Source organism: Salvelinus fontinalis, chromosome 9 (assembly GCF_029448725.1).
Source record: "Salvelinus fontinalis isolate EN_2023a chromosome 9, ASM2944872v1, whole genome shotgun sequence".
Lineage (NCBI taxonomy): Eukaryota > Metazoa > Chordata > Actinopteri > Salmoniformes > Salmonidae > Salvelinus > Salvelinus fontinalis.
The window spans coordinates 27,499,239-27,519,235 of NC_074673.1; the positions used below are offsets into that span (position 1 = coordinate 27,499,239).

General features: G+C 44.6%; 1 protein-coding gene across 6 annotated transcripts in view; it reads left to right on the plus strand.

Moving 5' to 3' along the window:
* The window catches only part of LOC129862368 (homeodomain-interacting protein kinase 2-like), a 207,050-nt gene that overhangs the window by 10,871 nt on the left and 176,182 nt on the right, over positions 1-19,997 (plus strand). For all 6 annotated transcript variants that reach the window (XM_055933927.1, XM_055933929.1, XM_055933930.1 and 3 more), the window contains exon 2: positions 13,680-14,847. In XM_055933927.1, coding sequence (XP_055789902.1) covers positions 13,680-14,847 — 1,168 coding nt within the window. The remainder of the gene's footprint in view (positions 1-13,679; positions 14,848-19,997) is intronic.

Genomic DNA, 19,997 nt, shown 5'->3' on the forward strand with positions numbered 1-19,997 from the left:
GACTCTGAAGCACCATGGCCCCTTCCTGCTCCTAAGCTCTGGTCCAACACCCTCCTCTGAAATATCACACACACAAGTCACCTGGGGAAGCATGTGTGCCATGACCTGCCCCGCCCCGCCCCTAAGTTCTATGTGATAGCAGAAACGATGGTGTGAGAAAAGGAAGAAGGGAAGGAAAGGCTAACCACATGTGGGGATGGATGTGCTCTGGTTAACCAAGCCCTCTTCCCAGAAAACGCTTCTGCTTAAAAACTTGCTTGAAAACACTATGCCTGCCTGTCTGCTGATTGGTCGCTGGGTGACTCATGAGGTCCGACTGGTTCCTCTGTGTTTGGGATTCAGTGTAGGACGAGGCAGCAACGCAGGACCAGGACTATGGGTGTCTGTCACGCACAAGACCTGCAGTGATCTGTGGACACACACAGAGTAGTATTTGGTTATTTCCTGGCTGGGTGTTGAGACCAGGCTGGGCTGTATAGTGTGTCTCTTCTGAGTGGGAGTTGTACTGGAGTACAGGCATAGCTTAGAGCAGAGCTGTTGACCCCTGGGATCCTCCTTGGCCCCTGTTAGAGCACACTCATACCCCATTAAACGCTCCTCCACGGTGGACTGGTTTTGGTTGGTTCTGCTTAATTAACAGGGCAGCATGGCTGGCCCTTAAATATACACGAGAACTAACATTAATAATCTGCATGTCAATCTCTCCTGGTTCAAAGTAGAGGAGAGATTGACTTCATCACCACTTGTATTTGTGAGAAGTATTGACATGTTGAATGCACTGAGCTGTCTGTTAAACTACTAGCACACAGCTCAGACACCAGTGCATACCCCACAAGACATGCCACCAGGTCTCTTCACAGTCCCCAAGTCCAGAACAGACTATGTGTAACGGCGTTCCTCCTCCTCTTCATACGAAGAGGAGGAGTAGTGATTCGACCAACGTGCAGCGGGTTGTGCATACATAATGATTTATTAACACAAAGACGAAACACGAAAACAAACACTTGGAAGGATACAAAATAACAAACCGACCTAAACAGACTTAAACTAAAGAACTTACATGTAACACGAAGAACGCACGGACAGGGAAAACAGACTACACAAAAACCGAACAAACATACCGAAACAGTCCCGTCTGGCGCAACATACACAGACACGGAAGACAACCACCCACAAGAACACTGTGAAACAACCTACCTTAATATGACTCTCAATTAGAGGAAACGCCAAACACCTGCCTCTAATTGAGATTCATACCAGGCAACCCTTAAACCAACATAGAAACAGAAAACATAGACTACCCACCCAAATTCACACCCTGACCAATTAAACACATACCAAAACAACAGAAAACAGGTCAGGAACGTGACACTATGGAAGGTGCACAGTACTAAATAGAGCCATGACTACATGGAAGTCTTTTCCACAGTAAGTAATTCACGCAAGCAGTAAAATCAGATAAAAATACACCTTATGGAACAACGGGAAATGTGAAGAGACACACACGGGCACAGACACATGCATACACACGCACATGATAACATACGCACCATACACACACGTACACATAGATTGTGTGTTGTAGATATGTGGTAGTAGAGTAGTGGCCTGAGGGAACATACTTAATCTGTTGCGAAATGGTTTTAATTGTATATAACTGTCTTAATTTGGCATAATACAAAAAATGTCTCAGAAACCACAACCAATGTTATTTCTGTTTGTTTCAAGTCTCTTTCTCTCTCTCTCTCTCTCTCTCTCTCTCTCTCTCTCTCTCTCTCTCTCTCTCTCATCATCATCAGCACAGTGACATGGAGGATTTAACTAGCTTGTTCTGGAATTCATTCTTTTTAATGATCATAATATTGAAAATGAAACAAGTACAATGTTATTAAAACACTTTCCCCATGATTGTCACGATCGTCTTGCTGTGAGAGATTGGACCAAGGCGCAGCGTGTGCAAAATACATCTTCTTTATTTAAAGAAGAGAGAAAACAAACAAGAAACGAACAACTATACACGAACTAACAAAATAACCAAAACTGACGACCGTGAAGCTATAAATACAGATAGTGCTGACACAAACAATACACATAGACAATTACCCACAAAACAGCTAAAGCCCATGGCTGCCTTAAATATGGCTCCCAATCAGAGACAACAATAACCAGCTGTCTCTGATTGAGAACCAATTCAGGCAACCATAGACTTTCCTAGACATCTATACTAAACACTAACCCATCTACTCTACTTAACCCCCTAAACCATACAACACCCTAGACAATACAAAAACACACAAAGACAACCCACCCCAACTCACGCCCTGACCAACTAAATAAATAAAAGAAAAAGGAACAATAGGTCAGGAACGTGACAATGATAATCATGTTAGGTTCATACAGATGTGCCTCCTTGTAAATGCTATTACCATTTTGAATATTAACTCATTCATTTTTCTGCTCTCAGTACATCCCAATTAATTTACAAAGAACAAAAGCAGATTTAAATGTATTTTCTCTTAAATTGTTTATTGTGTTATTCCCTCAGCTATGTCGTTGTCTTGTATTTTGATTGTTTGGTATGGGTCTATAATTGAATTTAATTGGAAAATGTTAGATTGATCCACAATCTGATTATGGTCTATGAAGGTTAATGGTTTCTTCAGAAAACTTGACATGCCGCAGCGCCATTATTGGTTGATCTTTGGAGTGAATGATGGCTGTGGATATGTTGTGTGTGTTCTCAGTGTGTCTTTCTCCAGGGTTTATTGTCTCAGTGTGTCTTTCTCCAGGGTTTATTGTCTCAGTGTGTCTTTCTCCAGGGTTTATTGTCTCAGTGTGTCTTTCTCCAGGGTTTATTGTCTCAGTGTGTCTTTCTCCAGGGTTTATTGTCTCAGTGTGTCTTTCTCCAGGATTTATTGTCTCAGTGTGTCTTTCTCCAGGGTTTATTGTCTCAGTGTGTCTTTCTCCAGGGTTTATTGTCTCAGTGTGTCTTTCTCCAGGGTTTATTGTCTCAGTGTGTCTTTCTCCAGGATTTATTGTCTCAGTGTGTCTTTCTCCAGGATTTATTGTCTCAGTGTGTCTTTCTCCAGGGTTTATTGTCTCAGTGTGTCTTTCTCCAGGGTTTATTGTCTCAGTGTGTCTTTCTCCAGGGTTTATTGTCTCAGTGTGTCTTTCTCCAGGGTTTATTGTCTCAGTGTGTCTTTCTCCAGGGTTTATTGTCTCAGTGTGTCTTTCTCCAGGGTTTATTGTCTCAGTGTGTCTTTCTCCAGGGTTTATTGTCTCAGTGTGTCTTTCTCCAGGGTTTATTGTCTCAGTGTGTCTTTCTCCAGGGTTTATTGTCTCAGTGTGTCTTTCTCCAGGGTTTATTGTCTCAGTGTGTCTTTCTCCAGGGTTTATTGTCTCAGTGTGTCTTTCTCCAGGGTTTATTGTCTCAGTGTGTCTTTCTCTGGAGTTCGTGTCCTCAGTGTGTCTTTCTCCGGGGTTCGTGTCCTCAGTGTGTCTTTCTCCGGGGTTCGTGTCCTCAGTGTCTTTCTCCGGGGTTTGTGTCCTCAGTGTGTCTTTCTCTGGGGTTTATTGTCTCAGTGTGTCTTTCTCCAGGGTTTATTGTCTCAGTGTGTCTTTCTCCAGGGTTTATTGTCTCAGCGTGTCTTTCTCCAGGGTTTATTGTCTCAGTGTGTCTTTCTCCAGGATTTATTGTCTCAGTGTGTCTTTCTCCAGGGTTTATTGTCTCAGTGTGTCTTTCTCCAGGGTTTATTGTCTCAGTGTGTCTTTCTCCAGGGTTTATTGTCTCAGTGTGTCTTTCTCCAGGGTTTATTGTCTCAGTGTGTCTTTCTCCAGGGTTTATTGTCTCAGTGTGTCTTTCTCCAGGATTTATTGTCTCAGTGTGTCTTTCTCCAGGGTTTATTGTCTCAGTGTGTCTTTCTCCAGGGTTTATTGTCTCAGTGTGTCTTTCTCCAGGGTTTATTGTCTCAGTGTGTCTTTCTCCAGGGTTTATTGTCTCAGTGTGTCTTTCTCCAGGATTTATTGTCTCAGTGTGTCTTTCTCCAGGGTTTATTGTCTCAGTGTGTCTTTCTCCAGGGTTTATTGTCTCAGTGTGTCTTTCTCTGGAGTTCGTGTCCTCAGTGTGTCTTTCTCCGGGGTTCGTGTCCTCAGTGTGTCTTTCTCCGGGGTTCGTGTCCTCAGTGTGTCTTTCTCCGGGGTTTGTGTCCTCAGTGTGTCTTTCTCTGGGGTTTATTGTCTCAGTGTGTCTTTCTCCAGGGTTTATTGTCTCAGTGTGTCTTTCTCCAGGGTTTATTGTCTCAGTGTGTCTTTCTCCATGATTTATTGTCTCAGTGTGTCTTTCTCCAGGGTTTATTGTCTCAGTGTGTCTTTCTCCAGGGTTTATTGTCTCAGTGTGTCTTTCTCCAGGATTTATTGTCTCAGTGTGTCTTTCTCCAGGGTTTATTGTCTCAGTGTGTCTTTCTCCAGGGTTTATTGTCTCAGTGTGTCTTTCTCCGGGGTTTATTGTCTCAGTGTGTCTTTCTCCAGGGTTTATTGTCTCAGTGTGTCTTTCTCCAGGGTTTATTGTCTCAGTGTGTCTTTCTCCAGGGTTTATTGTCTCAGTGTGTCTTTCTCTGGAGTTCGTGTCCTCAGTGTGTCTTTCTCCGGGGTTCGTGTCCTCAGTGTGTCTTTCTCCGGGGTTCGTGTCCTCAGTGTGTCTTTCTCCGGGGTTTGTGTCCTCAGTGTGTCTTTCTCTGGGGTTTATTGTCTCAGTGTGTCTTTCTCCGGGGTTTGTGTCCTCAATGTGTCTTTCTCTGGGGTTCGTGTCCTCAGTGTGTCTTTCTCCGGGGTTCATGTCCTCAGTGTGTCTTTCTCCGGGGTTCGTGTCCTCAGTGTCTCTTTCTCTGGGGTTCGTGTCCTTAGTGTGTCTTTCTCCGGGGTTTGTAACCTGGCAGCACTGCAAGAACTGCAAACATGCCACCTCAACATGCACACACACTCGATTAATTACAGCATGTGGTTAGCTTGCCTTGGTGACTGAATGTTTAGGCCAACATATCTATAGAGACACTCAAAACATACGTTCTATCATGTCCTTGTGACACTGTTCTCTGCTTATATATTTCCCCCTTCATAACGCTCAATAGGCAGCTGTCCTGCTGCTCAATAGGAGTCAGAGGGAGAGAATGCAGTGAAGAGAGGCCTGTTGGACTGGCACTGTACATGGGTGATAAGCAGAGAGAAGAAAGGCTGGCTGCTTATCAGGTGTGTGTCCCTGCATGGCCCTGCTGTGTTTTCCTGGCGACCTGGAACAGTAGTCAAAGCAGAGTCCGTCAGAGGGATGGAGGGGTTCAAAGCCTAGTGTAACAGCAATGTTACGCTGTCTCCCTCTGTCTTCTCTGTATCTCCATCTTTCTGTTTCTGTCTCTCACTCTCCCTTGCTCTGTTTCTCTCTTGTTTTGTTTTTCTGTGTATCTCTTCCGCCCCTCCCCCCTTTCTCTCTCTTGGTCTCTCTCTCTGTGGGGAGGAAGTTTGGTGCTGTTCTTTCTACTGTGCTGTGCTTAGTGTGTGTGTGTGATTAATAAGAAATCCTGCTCAAACAGAGCAATTCTGCATTCACCATGGCCCACATCCCCCTCTCCTCCCTCCCTCCCTCCCTCCCTCCCTCCCTCCCTCCCTCCCTCCCTCCCTCCCTCCCTCCCTCCCTCCCTCCCTCCCTCCCTCCCTCCCTCTCCTCCCTCTCTCTCCTCCCTCCCTCTCCTCCCTCTCTCTCCTCCCTCTCTCTCCTCCCTCCCTCTCCTCCCTCCCTCCCTCCCACCCTCCCTCCCTCCCTTCCTCCCTCCCTGCCTACCTCCCACTTCCAGGGATGAGAAATAAACAGGCAGAGGTTAAGCTGTGGCACACAATGAAACCATGCCAAAGGTACCTCATAAACCAAACAGTTGGCTTTTTATAGGGCTGAACTTTACATGTGAATAACAAGCTGTAATCTATTATCAAACCACTGCTGAGCGGCTGCTTTGTTGTTAGTTTAGATGCATGATCATGGCGACTACCTATTTGTTATTCATTAAAGAGGATTTCGAAATGTATTGGCTACAAGCGACCTTATGGATTTTAGTTGTAGTGTGTGACACTGTGTGTGTGCATGTGCGTGTGCGTGCATGTGTGCATGGGCACATACATTTGCACATGTATAGTGTGTTGTTAACTCATTCAGCATCTGTAGTTTACCATCGCTGGTGGTTTCCAGGAAGAGGACACTCGGGGAGTGGCACACCAGGCAAGCTGCTGGTGTGGCGGACACAAAGAGATCGCTCTGGCTGAGTGAGGCAGTGTGTATTTGTGTGTGTGTGTGTGTGTGTGTGTGTGTGTGTGTGTGTGTGTGTGTGTGTGTGTGTGTGTGTGTGTGTGTGTGTGTGTGTGTGTGTGTGTGTGTGTGTGTGTGTGTGTGTGTGTGTGTCAGGGAGAGGCTCTAACTTCACTCCCTGACTGCCTCTCTGATGCATTATTCTATAAATAAGCTGAGATGGGAGCTATAAAGTGGACAGGGTGGTCAATAGTGGTCTGGAGTGGTGTGTTACAGTGGGGGAGAGACAGGCCCCAGCACCTCCACTGAAGACAGTTCCCAGAAGCCAGACACACAAGGCCAGGCTGAATGACATGGCTGGCTTGTTCGCTCCGAACAGTCAATATGTTCCTCCAATGGTGCATTAATTTTTACCTCCAGTCCCCAGCCTTCCAGTGGCCCTCATAGTTTATTATGAGAGGCTGGCTGGTTGGCTGGCTCTGTGCTGCATATGGCACAGCAGGGTCTCACTGCCATGGGCCTAAATGGACCTCAATGGACCTTGATGGACAGGCAGGCAGGCAGGCAGAGAAGCGGGGGGTAGCAATGACACTGATGCTGACTGGAATGAGCAGCATAGAGGTGTGTGTGTGTGTGTGTGGGGGGGGGGGGGGGGGGGGGGGGGGCACAGCTACGTCTCTCCTCTCCCGTCACTGAATGCCCCCATCAGAGGCAAGAGGAGATAATACTTAGTCTAGACAGAACTGAGGTCAAGTCATAACAAGTGATTTGCCCCCCATCCATGGCGGACAATTCCGGCAGATGCCTGACTGACTGTCCCGGATCAGCAGTGCGAGACAGACCGCCCTGTCCAATTGTCTGTATATACTGCAGCATGTCTTCCTGTCCAGTGTCCAGCTTGTACATCCTGCTATCATTCAGGCAGTTGATGGGAAATGCAAAGTGCTGTACATTCTCTCATCGCTTCATGATTATGGACATAGAGTTACAACTCTTTTTCAGCAGAACTTGGACTTTCCATTGGTTTCTAATACATTCACAGAGGGTTAGCTCTCCCTATGACCAAGGAAGAGTCAACCAGTAGGCCTGTATGTGTATTCCTCCTCTCCTCTAGAGAAGAGTCAAGCAGAAGGCCTGTATGTGTATTCCTCCCCTCCTCTAGAGAAGAGTCAAGCAGAAGGCCTGTATGTGTAATCCTCCCCTCCTCTAGAGAAGAGTCAACCAGTAGGCCTGTATGTGTATTCCTCCCCTCCTCTAGAGAAGAGTCAACCAGAAGGCCTGTATGTGTATTCCTCCCCTCCTCTAGAGAAGAGTCAACCAGAAGGCCTGTATGTGTATTCCTCCCCTCCTCTAGAGAAGAGTCAAGCAGAAGGCATGTATGTGTATTCCTCCTCTCCTCTAGAGAAGAGTCAACCAGAAGGCCTGTATGTGTATTCCTCCCCTCCTCTAGAGAAGAGTCAACCAGTAGGCCTGTATGTGTATTCCTCCCCTCCTCTAGAGAAGAGTCAACCAGAAGGCCTGTATGTGTATTCCTCCCCTCCTCTAGAGAAGAGTCAACCAGAATGCCTGTATGTGTATTCCTCCTCTCCTCTAGAGAAGAGTCAACCAGAAGGCCTGTATGTGTATTCCTCCCCTCCTCTAGAGAAGAGTCAAGCAGAAGGCATGTATGTGTATTCCTCCTCTCCTCTAGAGAAGAGTCAACCAGAAGGCCTGTATGTGTATTCCTCCCCTCCTCTAGAGAAGAGTCAACCAGTAGGCCTGTATGTGTATTCCTCCCCTCCTCTAGAGAAGAGTCAAGCAGAAGGCCTGTATGTGTAATCCTCCCCTCCTCTAGAGAAGAGTCAACCAGTAGGCCTGTATGTGTATTCCTCCCCTCCTCTAGAGAAGAGTCAACCAGAAGGCCTGTATGTGTAATCCTCCTCTCCTCTAGAGAAGAGTCAACCAGAAGGCCTGTATGTGTATTCCTCCCCTCCTCTAGAGAAGAGTCAAGCAGAAGGCCTGTATGTGTATTCCTCCCCTCCTCTAGAGAAGAGTCAACCAGAAGGCCTGTATGTGTATTCCTCCTCTCCTTTAGAGAAGAGTCAACCAGTAGGTCTGTATGTGTATTCCTCCTCTCCTCTAGAGAAGAGTCAACCAGTAGGCCTGTATGTGTATTCCTCCTCTCCTCTAGAGAAGAGTCAACCAGAAGGCCTGTATGTGTATTCCTCCCCTCCTCTAGAGAAGAGTCAACCAGAAGGCCTGTATGTGTATTCCTCCTCTCCTCTAGAAAAGAGTCAACCAGAAGCCCTGTATGTGTATTCCTCCCCTCCTCTAGAGAAGAGTCAACCAGTAGGCCTGTATGTGTATTCCTCCCCTCCTCTAGAGAAGAGTGCCGTGCTGTTCGGCACATTGTCATTTGAGCACAACCAATATAAAATAGCTTCTAATGTTGATTTCATACATTCTAACAATAATGACATCATGAGAAGTGTATCAGCTGTCAGAGCAGCTTACCGATCACTGCACCAGTACACAGCCCATCTGTAAATAGCCCATCCAACTACCTCATCCCCATACTGTTATTTATTTTTGCTCTTTTGCACCCCAGTTTCTCTACTTGCACATAATCATCATCATCTGCTCATCTATCACTCCAGTGTTAATGCTAAATTGTAATTATTTCGCCACTATGGCCTATTTATTGCCTTACCTCCCCAATCTTACTACATTTGCACACACAGTATATAGATCTTTCTATTGTGTTATTGACTGTACGTTTGATTTTCCCATGTGTAACTCTGTGGTGTTGTTTGTGTCGCAATGCTTTGCTTTATCTTGGCCAGGTCACAGTTATAAATGAGAACTTGTTCTCAACTAGCTTACCTGGTTAAATAATGGTGAAATATATATTTTTAAATATTGATCTGGTACTAGTTGTCATGCACACCACAATACAGGTCTTAATTAAAACAGCCAAGCACACAGGACCTAGTCAGTCAGTAACCAGACCATCCCTCCCTCCCTCCCTTCATCCCACCCACCCACCCACCCACCCACCCACCCTCTCACCCTCGGCCTCCCGCACAGAATAGCCTTGATCTGTGTAACGTCCTGACCAAAGTTCTTATGTGTTTTGCTTGTTTAGTGTTGGTCAGGACGTGAGCTGGGTGGGAATTCTATGTTGTGTGTCTAGTTCGTCTGTTTCTGTGTTCAGCCTAATATGGTTCTCAATCAGAGACAGCTGTCAATCGTTGTCCCTGATTGAGAATCATATATAGGTGGCTTGTTTTGTGTTGGGGATTTGTGGGTGGTTGTTTCCTGTCTCTGTGTTTGTGTTCTGCACCAGATAGGACTGTTTCGGTTTGCCACACTTTGTTATTTTTTGTTCGTTGTAAGTGTTCACTGTTTTTTTGTTTAATTAAACATGTTGAGCACTGGCTACGCTGCGTGTTGGTCCGATCCCTGTTTCACCCCCTCTTTTAGTGAAGAGAGGGAAGGCTGCCGTGACAATCTGCCTAAAAAGCAGATTAACTAGCCTTTGACAGAGGACATAATCCCCCCTAAAGACATTGACCATTTACACTTCAGCATGCTGCTTCTAAACAGTGAGAAATTCCCCTGTGGTTTTCTGCTAAATTGCAGTGCGCTGAACACACCATGCTCTTTAAGGTATATTAAATGGAGGACCAGGCTACTTAAGGCATTCTAACATTGTAAACGTGAAAACAATGGGCCCTTTACAGTTTTGCATTTGGCACCAAGTTCAGAAATGAAAATAAACTTCATACGTGGAATGAAGAAGTTGTGTAGACTACAATGTTAGTTGAAATATAAAGGTGCACAGTAAATCACAGAGAAAGGGAGATGGTTGTTAAGATTTCAGGGTTCAGATCACAGACAGTTTTGAACTTATTCAATAATGATTCAATAATGATTCATTAGTTCTGACATTCCAATGAAGTACAATTGTGCGTATTGTTACCTAAGCATGTTGTTCAGAGATAACATTCCAGCCATTTGACCCCAACTGTTTGTTCATTTAATTACTTTTCTGCGTTCGCCACAGGCACAGGCAAGTCAGTTACTCTTTATTCAACCCTTCAATTGTATTAACCGTGTAACCTTCCCAGCTCCCATAGTTTCCCTAGTGAGTCATGGATACATTAAAGGCCATGGCTACGGTTACAGAGTTTTCGCTCATATAAAAATACAAATAAATATGTTTTACCTTTATTTAATCAGGGAGTCATTTTGCAGCATTTGGTTAAAAATCAGGCCTTGTTTTTTTGCCCATACCGTGCAGCCCTACATGGCAGTGTGGAAATGATCTCAGATGAATGGAAATGCAGGAAATGTGTTTTGGTTGAAGTTGAATTGAACAGTATAAAACAATCAGAATGGAGAAAGACTCATTGAAATCACATAGCATGTATGTGTTGCCACCCTAGGATCACATAATGTCTAAAAACCTGTTTGTCATTATGGGGTATTGTGTGTGTAGATTGATGAGGGAAAATAACTATTTAATACATTTTATAACAAGGCTGTAACGTATCAAAATGTGGAAAAAGTCAAGGGATCTGAATACTTTCTGAATGCATGTGTCACGTAAAGAGAGAAAGGGTTTTTCCTAAACAAATGAGGGATTTCAGTAACATAACTTTTCAGTCAGAAATGGCTGTAATTATGTGGTAATTATGTTATTTGTAATTATGTTATAAACAGTGTTTTGCGCTGGTCGCTGCAGTATGGAGGAGAGAGACAACGGGTGCTAGTCACACAGTCACTCACTGTCTTTTTAATTTAACACAGCGAAGCAAGTCTGAGCAGGCCCGGCACAATCAAATCAATTGCGATCGGACTCCCTCTGGTAATTTCTGTGTCTTAATTATTTCATCAAACAATGTGCTTAAATCATCAGACAAGCTCAGTGCATAGTTGATTTGAATCCAACAAATAGGATGTGTCTATATATGGAAAAATACAAATTTAAAAATCCTGACCAATCGATTGGTCAGAAGAACAGATGACTTTTGGTCGACCAAGATTATATTTAGTCGGGGACAGCCCTAGTTTGGACACTGACAACAGAACAGTAAACAACAGGAGTCAATGACTAATAGCTAACGTCAGATTGAGGAAGATTTTTGATGGCGTTGGCGCCGCTTTGGAAAGGGCAGTTACAGCTTGAGCCTAGTGCCGTAAACCAAAAGCTGCTTGGCCGATGCTGTTACTGTTGGTCATCCATAATCATGGCAATGTAATCCTGGAATTTGACATCACGATCAGAGCAGTAGGCCATTGCTCTTACTGTAGTATCTGATTATCCTCCCATAGTTTTCCAGTCAGTCTCACACAGCAGCAGCAGCACCGCTGACGGTGACTAGTGACTACGCCAATGCCAACTTGGCCAAATTATTTTTAGCATGAAAGTCTCCACCAAAGTGGTGGGTAATCCGAGCAGTGACATCTGGCCCTGGTGGCTTATGCGATTAGCATAGTGCCTTGCTCCTAATAACCCAGCGGACGGTCTTCATTACTCCCTCCATCCACATGTTTTTGCCATCCCAGGGCATAGAGGGGGCCAGAGAGGGGCATGTAGTGGTGTAGGGTAAACCTTACGCAAGAGGAGTAGTGTGGTAAAGCAAATGCCCCAAGTAATATGCTTTATCAACTAACCTACAGCCTACAGGCATCGGATTCGCTGTGCAGCATTAAGGTTAAGACCAGATGACCATTATGATGACCAGTGTCCCTAGCTATACTACCAAACATCTGGTAGGAGGAAAGGGAGGAGAGGAGATGGAGGAGGAGGAGAGAAGGAGATAGTGGAAGAGGTGGAGGAGAAGGAGGGGGAGAGAAGGAGAGAGTGGAAGAGATGGAGGAGAAGGATGAGGAGGAGGAGCAGGAGGGTGAGGAGGAAGAGGGAAAGAGAGGAGGAGATGGCCAGATTTGTAGTGAATGAATCATCATTCAGAACTCAGAAGGCTAATAATGACAGAGTGACTAAGTATGTCTCCTCCCTCTGCCCCCTGTCCCAAACACACCCCTGAATCATCATGGAACTCCTCCAAAACGTTTGGAAAACGTTTCCCTCGCTAGTCCCCTTCACAACCTCTTGTCTTCAAGGTCACTGTGTGTTTAGTCATCTATAAGGAGACAGGAAAACAGGATTGGTTTTTAGCTAAGTGGAGGCAGGATGGCTCATAATAATGGCTGGAAATAGAATGTAAATAGAATGGCATCAAACATGGAAACCATGTATTTGATGTATTTGATACCATTTCACCTATTCCTCTCCAGTCATTAACATGAGCCCGTCCTCCCCAATTAAGGTGCCACCAACCTCCTGTGTTTTAGCCATGTAGGCTAGGGCTATGTATAATATGCTGATTGTGTGCATGCACGGGTGTGTGTTAGGATTTTGAGTGTCTGTGTTTGTGGATTTAGTCTGGATTTAAAAATGCGATATGCATGTGAGTGAAGATGTACACAGGTGGTAGATCGTAAATTTGTTAGTACACTAATTTGGGGTACATTGGAGACTGTTATATATCAGTACCGAGGCCTGCATGTAAGCCGGCTTGTGCTGTAACAGTAATTTCAGTGCTACAAACAGGCCTGTTTGAGAGGGTTATTTTTGGGCCGTTGTTTGCTTGGAGAAGCTTTTTCTGAGGCAGGCAGTTCCCATGAGCTCAGTGCCTTGCAGTTTTCGCTTTTGCTTGTTTTCAGGATCTGAGGTTGAGACGGAGTTCAAATGCTTCTCTGTTGTTTCGAAAATAGAAGAGTCTTTTTTTCTCTTTCTCTCTCTTTCAAGCTGATTGTGTACCAACAAATGCAGGGTCTGGGTTGTCATTTTGCTTTTTGCTGAGGAAATTGCTATCATTCCTTGAGAGTCACGCAACTTTCGAAGGGCTCGTTTTGGTGCACATTTCTGCATTCTCTGAGTTCCCTATGAAGAGTATTATTAGAGCTCTGTTTACATTAGTCCAGATGGGGACTGAAGAGAAAAGGCAATTCCTCTGCATACATCAACGGTCTAGATAGTCACCATTCAAACACAAAGTTCCCGTTTAAACATCATATACTGTATATCCTATAGTCAAGCACGTTACAATACTGTATAGTTTTAAAACATATACAGACATCTATTTTTCTCTTGCAATGAGTAGCATACATAATACGTAATTCTGAAAAGTTGCCTTAAAGAGTGAAATAACCAATGTGATTTTAAGTTTTTAGTTTGTGTTGTTGAGTAAGACATTGATACGTCAACATGGGCCTAGTCGGCCCTGACATAAGCGCTCTTTATTTAAAGAAGCCACTCGTGTTTCAAGCACTGTCTCAAATTCCTACCGCTCACTTTCTGTCTCTCTCCCGCTCCCTTCTCCCCTCCTCTCCTCTCTTACAGGTATGGCCTCGCAAGTGCAAGTCTTGTCCCCTCACACTCTCCAGTCAAGTGCCTTCTTTAGCGTGAAGAAGCTGAAGGTGGAGCAGAGTTCATACTGGGATATGACAGGGTACGGCACACACAGCAAAGTCGTCTACAGCCAGAACAGCAAGCAGCATTTGTCCCAAGCCACCTCCCTGGGAATCAACTCCTCTCTGCCCTACGAGCAGCCTGCGCTCATCTTCCCGGCGAGTGCAGGGAAAATTGTGGTTGCATCGGCTAGCAGTACCTCAGGCATTACAGGGCCTCTGGGGACTCTGTTGAGCTTTGGCGGTAGCGGTAGTGGCAGCGGCGGTGGAGGCAGTAGCAGTAGCGGAGGAGGAAGCGGTGGAGCAGTCCACAACCTGACCCGTCGCAGCACCGTCAGCCTGCTGGACACCTACCAGCGATGCGGGCTTAAGCGTAAGAGTGAGGAGCTCGACAACAGCAACAGCAGCGTGACGATCATTGAGGAGCACGGCGGCGCCACAACGATGATCCAGAACGCAGCCAGCGGGGCCACGGTGGCCATCGCCACGGCAACGGCCACATCGACAGCCACCTCCAAGAACAGTGGTTCCAACAATGAAGGGGACTACCAGTTGGTGCAGCACGAGGTGGTCTGCTCCATGACCAACACCTACGAGGTGCTAGAGTTCTTGGGCAGAGGCACCTTTGGCCAAGTGGTAAAGTGTTGGAAGAGGGGCACCAACGAGATTGTGGCCATCAAGATCCTGAAGAACCACCCATCGTACGCGCGCCAGGGCCAGATCGAGGTGAGCATCCTGGCCCGGTTGAGCACAGAGAGTGCAGACGACTACAACTTTGTGCGTGCCTACGAGTGCTTCCAGCACAAGAACCATACATGCCTGGTGTTCGAGATGCTGGAGCAGAACCTGTACGACTTCCTCAAGCAGAACAAGTTCAGTCCGCTGCCGTTGAAGTACATTAGGCCAGTCTTACAGCAGGTGGCCACAGCTCTGATGAAGCTCAAGAGCCTGGGCCTGATCCACGCTGACCTGAAGCCAGAGAACATCATGTTGGTGGACCCCTCCAGGCAGCCCTACCGAGTCAAGGTCATTGACTTTGGCTCAGCCAGCCACGTGTCCAAAGCCGTGTGCTCCACCTACCTGCAGTCAAGATACTACAGGTAAGAGCAGTTTCTTTCAACTTGAATTAACCAGGAAATCTCGTTATGATAAGAAGACCTATTTCCCAAGAGAGACCTGGCAAGTTTAATAAAAAAATAGGGTTTGAATTAGAGGTCGACCGATTAATCGGAATGGCCGATTAATTAGGGCCGATTTCAAGTTTTCATAACAATCGGATATCAGTATTTTTGGACACCGATTTATTATTATTTTTTTGTATTTTTTTTACACCTTTATTTAATCTTTATTTAACTTGGAAAGTCAGTTAAGAACACATTCTTATTTTCAATGACGGCCTAGGAACGGTGGGTTAACTGCCTCGTTCAGGGGCAGAATGACAGATTTTCACCTTGTCAGCTCGGGGGATCCAATTTTGCAACCTTACAGTTAACTAGTCCAACGCAATAATGACCTGCACTCCACAAGGAGAGTGACTGCCTGTTACGCGAATGCAGTAAGCCAAGGTAAGTTTCTAGCTAGCATTAAACTTATATTATAAGAAACAATCAATCAATCATAATCACTAGTTAACTACACATGGTTGATGATATTACTAGATATTATCTAGCGTGTCCTGCGTTGCATATAATCTGACTGAGCATACAAGCATACAAGTGAAATGCATACAACCCGAAGTGAAATGGCTAGCTAGTTAGCGCGCGCTAATAGCGTTTCAAACGTCACTCGCTCTGAGCCTTGGAGTGGTTGTTCCCCTTGCTCTGCATGGGTAACGCTGCTTCGAGGGTGGCTGTTGTCATTGTGTTCCTGGTTCGAGCGCAGGGAGGAGCGAGGAGAGGGACGGAAGCTATACTGTTACACTGGCAATACTAAAGTGCCTATAAGAACATCCAATAGTCAAAGGTTAATGAAATACAAATGGTATAGAGGGAAATATAGTCCTATAATTCCTATAATAACTACACCCTAAAACTTCTTACCTGGGAATATTGAAGACTCATGTTAAAAGGAACCACCAGCTTTCATATGTTCTCATGTTCTGAGCAAGGAACTTAAACGTTAGCTTTCTTACATGGCACATATTGCACTTTTACTTTCTTCTCCAGCACTTTGTTTTTGCATTATTTAAACCAAATTGAACATGTTTCATTATTTATTTGAGGTGATTGGACAATGTGGTATTTAACCCAATAGATATGGGAATTTATCAAAATTGGATTTGTTGTCACGTTCCTGACCTATTGTTCCTTTTTCTTTTATTTATTTAGTTGGTCAGGGCGTGAGTTGGGGTTAAGGGGGTTAAGTAAAGTAGATGGGTTAGTGTTTAGTATAGATGTCTAGGAGAGTCTATGGTTGCCTGAATTGGTTCTCAATCAGAGACTCTCCTAGACATCTATACTAAACACTAACCCATCTACTTTACTTAACCCCCTAAACCATACAACACCCTAGACAATACAAAAACACACAAAGACAACCCACCCCAACTCACGCCCTGACCAACTAAATAAATAAAAGAAAAAGGAACAATAGGTCAGGAACGTGACATTTGTTTTCAAATTCTTTGTGGTTCTGTGTAATCTCAGGGAAATACAGTGTCTTGCAAAAGTATTCACCCCCTTGACATTTTTCCTATTTTGTTGAATTACAACCTGTAATTTAAATTGATTTTTATTTGGATTTCATGTAATGGACATACACACAATAGTCCAAATTGGTGATGTGAAATGACAAAAATTACTTGTTTCAAAAAAAAAAAAAAAATGGAAAATTCTCCCCGTTTGCTATGAAGCCCCTAAATAAGATCTCCCGCTACCAATTACCTTCAGAAGTCACATAGTTAGTTAATCTGTGTGCCATCTAAGTGTCACATGATCTGTCACATGATCTCAGTATACATACACCTGTTCTGAAAGGCCCCAAAGTCTGCAACACCACTAAGCAAAGGGGACCACCAAGCAAGCGGCACCATGAAGACTAAGGAGCTCTCCAAACTGGTCAGGGACAAAGTTGTGGAGAAGTACAGATCAGGGATGGGTTATAAAAACATATCCAAAACTTTGAACATCCCACAGAGCACCATTAAATCCATTATTAAAAATTGGAAAGAATATGGCACCACAACAAACCTGCCAAGAGAGGGCCGCCCACAAAACTCATGGACCAGGCAAGGAGGGCATTAATCAGAGAGGCAACAAAGAGACTAAAGATAACCCTGAAGGAGCTGCAAAGCGCCACAGCGGAGATTGGAGTGTCTGTCCATAAGACCACTTTAAGCCGTACACTCCACGGAGGTGGTCTTTACGGAAGAGTGTATATAAAAAAATAAGCAAACATGTTTGGTGTTTGCCAAAAGGTATGTGGGAGACTCCCCAAACATATGGAAGAAGGTACTCTGGTCAGATGAGACAAAAATGTAGTTTTTTGTCCATCAAGGAAAATGCTATGTCTGGGACAAACCCAACACCTCTCATCACCCCGAGAACATCGTCCCCACAGTGAGGCATGGTGGTGGTAGCATCATGTTGTCTGTATTTTTTTCATCGTCAGGGACTGGAAAACTGGTCAGAATTGAAGGAATGATGGATGGTGCTAAATACAAGGAAATTCTTGAGGGAAACCTGTTTCAGTCTTCCAGAGATTTGAGACTGCGACGGAGGTTCACCTTCCAGCAGGACAATGACCCAAAGCATACTGCTAAAGCAACACTCGAGTGGTTTAAGGGGAAACATTTAAATGTCTTGGAATGGCCTAGTCAAAGCCCAGACCTCAATCCAATTGAGAATCTGTGGTATGACTTAAAGATTGCTGTACACCAGCGGAACCCATACAACCTGAAGGAGCTGGAGCAGTTTTGCCTTGAAGAAAAAAGTCCCAGTGGCTAGATGTGCCAAGCTTATAGAGACATACTCCAAGAGACTTGCAGCTGTAATTGCTGCAAAAGGTGGTTCTACATAGTATTGACTTTGGGGGGGTGAAAAGTTATGCACGCTCAAGTTTTCTGTTTTTTTGTCTTATTTCTTGTTTGTTTCACAATAAAAAATATTTTGCATCTTCAAAGTGGTAGGCATGTTGTGTAAATCAAATGATACAAACCCCCCCAAAAATCTATTTTAATTCCAGGTTGTAAGGCAACAAAATAGGAAAAATGCCAAGGGGGGTGAATAGTTTCTCAAGCCACTGTATGTGTCACTTATATGGTCATACATTTTGCAGGAGGTTAGGAAGTGCAGCTAATTTTCCACCTCATTTTGTGGGCAGTATGCACATTGCCTGTCTTCTTTTGAGAGCCAGGTCTGTCTTCGGCTTTCTTTCTCAATAGCAAGGCTATGCTCACTGAGTATGTACATAGTCAAAGATTTCCAGTCACAGTGGTCAGGTATTATGCCACTCTGTACTCTCTGTTTAGGGCCAAATAGCATTCTAATTTGCTCAGTTCTTTTGTTAATGTTTTCCAATGTATCAAATAATTATCTTTTTGTTTTCTCATGATTTGGTTGGGTCTAATATTGTTGCTGTCCAGGGGCTCTGTGGGGTCTGTTTGTGTTTGTGAACAGAGCCCCAGGACCAGCTTGCTTAGGGGGCTCTTCTCCAGGTAAATTTTTCAGTAGGTGATGGCTTTGTTATGGAAGGTTTGGGAATCGCTTCCTTTAAGGTGGTTGTAGCATTTAACGTCTCTTTTCTGGATTTGGAAAATTAGCGGGTATTTTACGTTGAACATGATATTTTTGCAGAATTATTAGTTCTCTCTCATTCTCTCTCTCTCTCTCTCTCTCTCTCTCTCTCTCTCTCTCTCTCTCTCTCTCTCTCTCATTCTCTCTCATGCTCTCTCTCTCTCTTTCTTTCTCTCTATCTTTCTCTCTCTCTGTCTCCTTATCATTCCCTGTGGGTTCCCAGCTCATATCCTTACTGTTAACCTCCCCCTCCCCAGCTTTCTGAGAAACCAGCTGCTTATCGTGTTTAATATGATAAAAACAACCAGGTTGTGGTGCTGCTTTGAAGATTAGGACGGCAGGTCTGTTGAGTAGTGTGCTGCTTTACAGCACGGTGGTAACAGCTTCACAATGACAGCACCTGGGAAATATTTGCCGCAGAGACCAGTTTCTGGGAAATAGTTTTTTGGGGGTTGTGTTTAAAAAAAATACAAAAAAAGAAAGCCAGAGAAACCCCTCATTGAACAGGGACTGTAAACACGTAGCGTGGCGGTGGACCGCTCCCACCGCCCCATCAAGTCTGGCTCCCATTTCCCCCAGAATGAAGATGGGGGTCAGGCAGAAGTTCTCCTGTAATCTGTCCCTGTAATCCACACCAGCGGGCCCTGCATTAGAAACAGATGACTCGCTGGGTAGGACTTTCTTCTCCCCTACTGCTTAAAGTATTTTTTGCCTATAGCAAACTCTGTTTGGGTTACACAGCCAGGGTTGGGGGAAGCTTTGTTGCTGTGTAGGCACTGCCTGGTCTAGGGAGAGCAGGTGTGAGGCACAGTACTACACATATGCAGGCACACACACACACACACACACACACACACACACACACACACACACACACACACACACACACACACACACACACACACACAGACACACACACACACACACAGCCAGAACCCACACATGCCTTGGCACTAACCGTAATTTGCAAACGGGGCAACACTATCTCCCTCTACTCAGTGTTGAAAGTAGATTTTATTTAGTCACGGTACGGGACCTCCAATTTTTTAAAAAGCCTAATAGTAAAGATATGTCATTGAACTGTAAACATGTATTAGCTTTTAATGGGGCAATAACACAACCAGGCATGATGTTTTCATCTGATTGTCAAACAGATCACTTCAAAAAGTAGGCTACTTGCACACCTTTGTCCACTCTAAAATAATTCCAGCATCTAAAACAGTACCCGCCATTTGACGAAAGAGTTGTCTATAATAAAGACCAAAAAGTGTAATGACATTTTGCGATGGACATTTGGCACACTTGATGTTCGCTGGTGGCCGCGCGTCTCTCTGCCTTTAGTGATCACCTCGAACAACACTGCATTTTGGACCGTATGCCACCCATTTTCAAGTTAATTCACATTTCTCATGTGGGTGACAGGCAGTAATAGATTTTGGTGTAACAGCCTACAGTTTTCTTTCTATCTTTGTTTTAAGTTATTGTGATAGGCTCATGTTTTACCGTTACGCCGTACC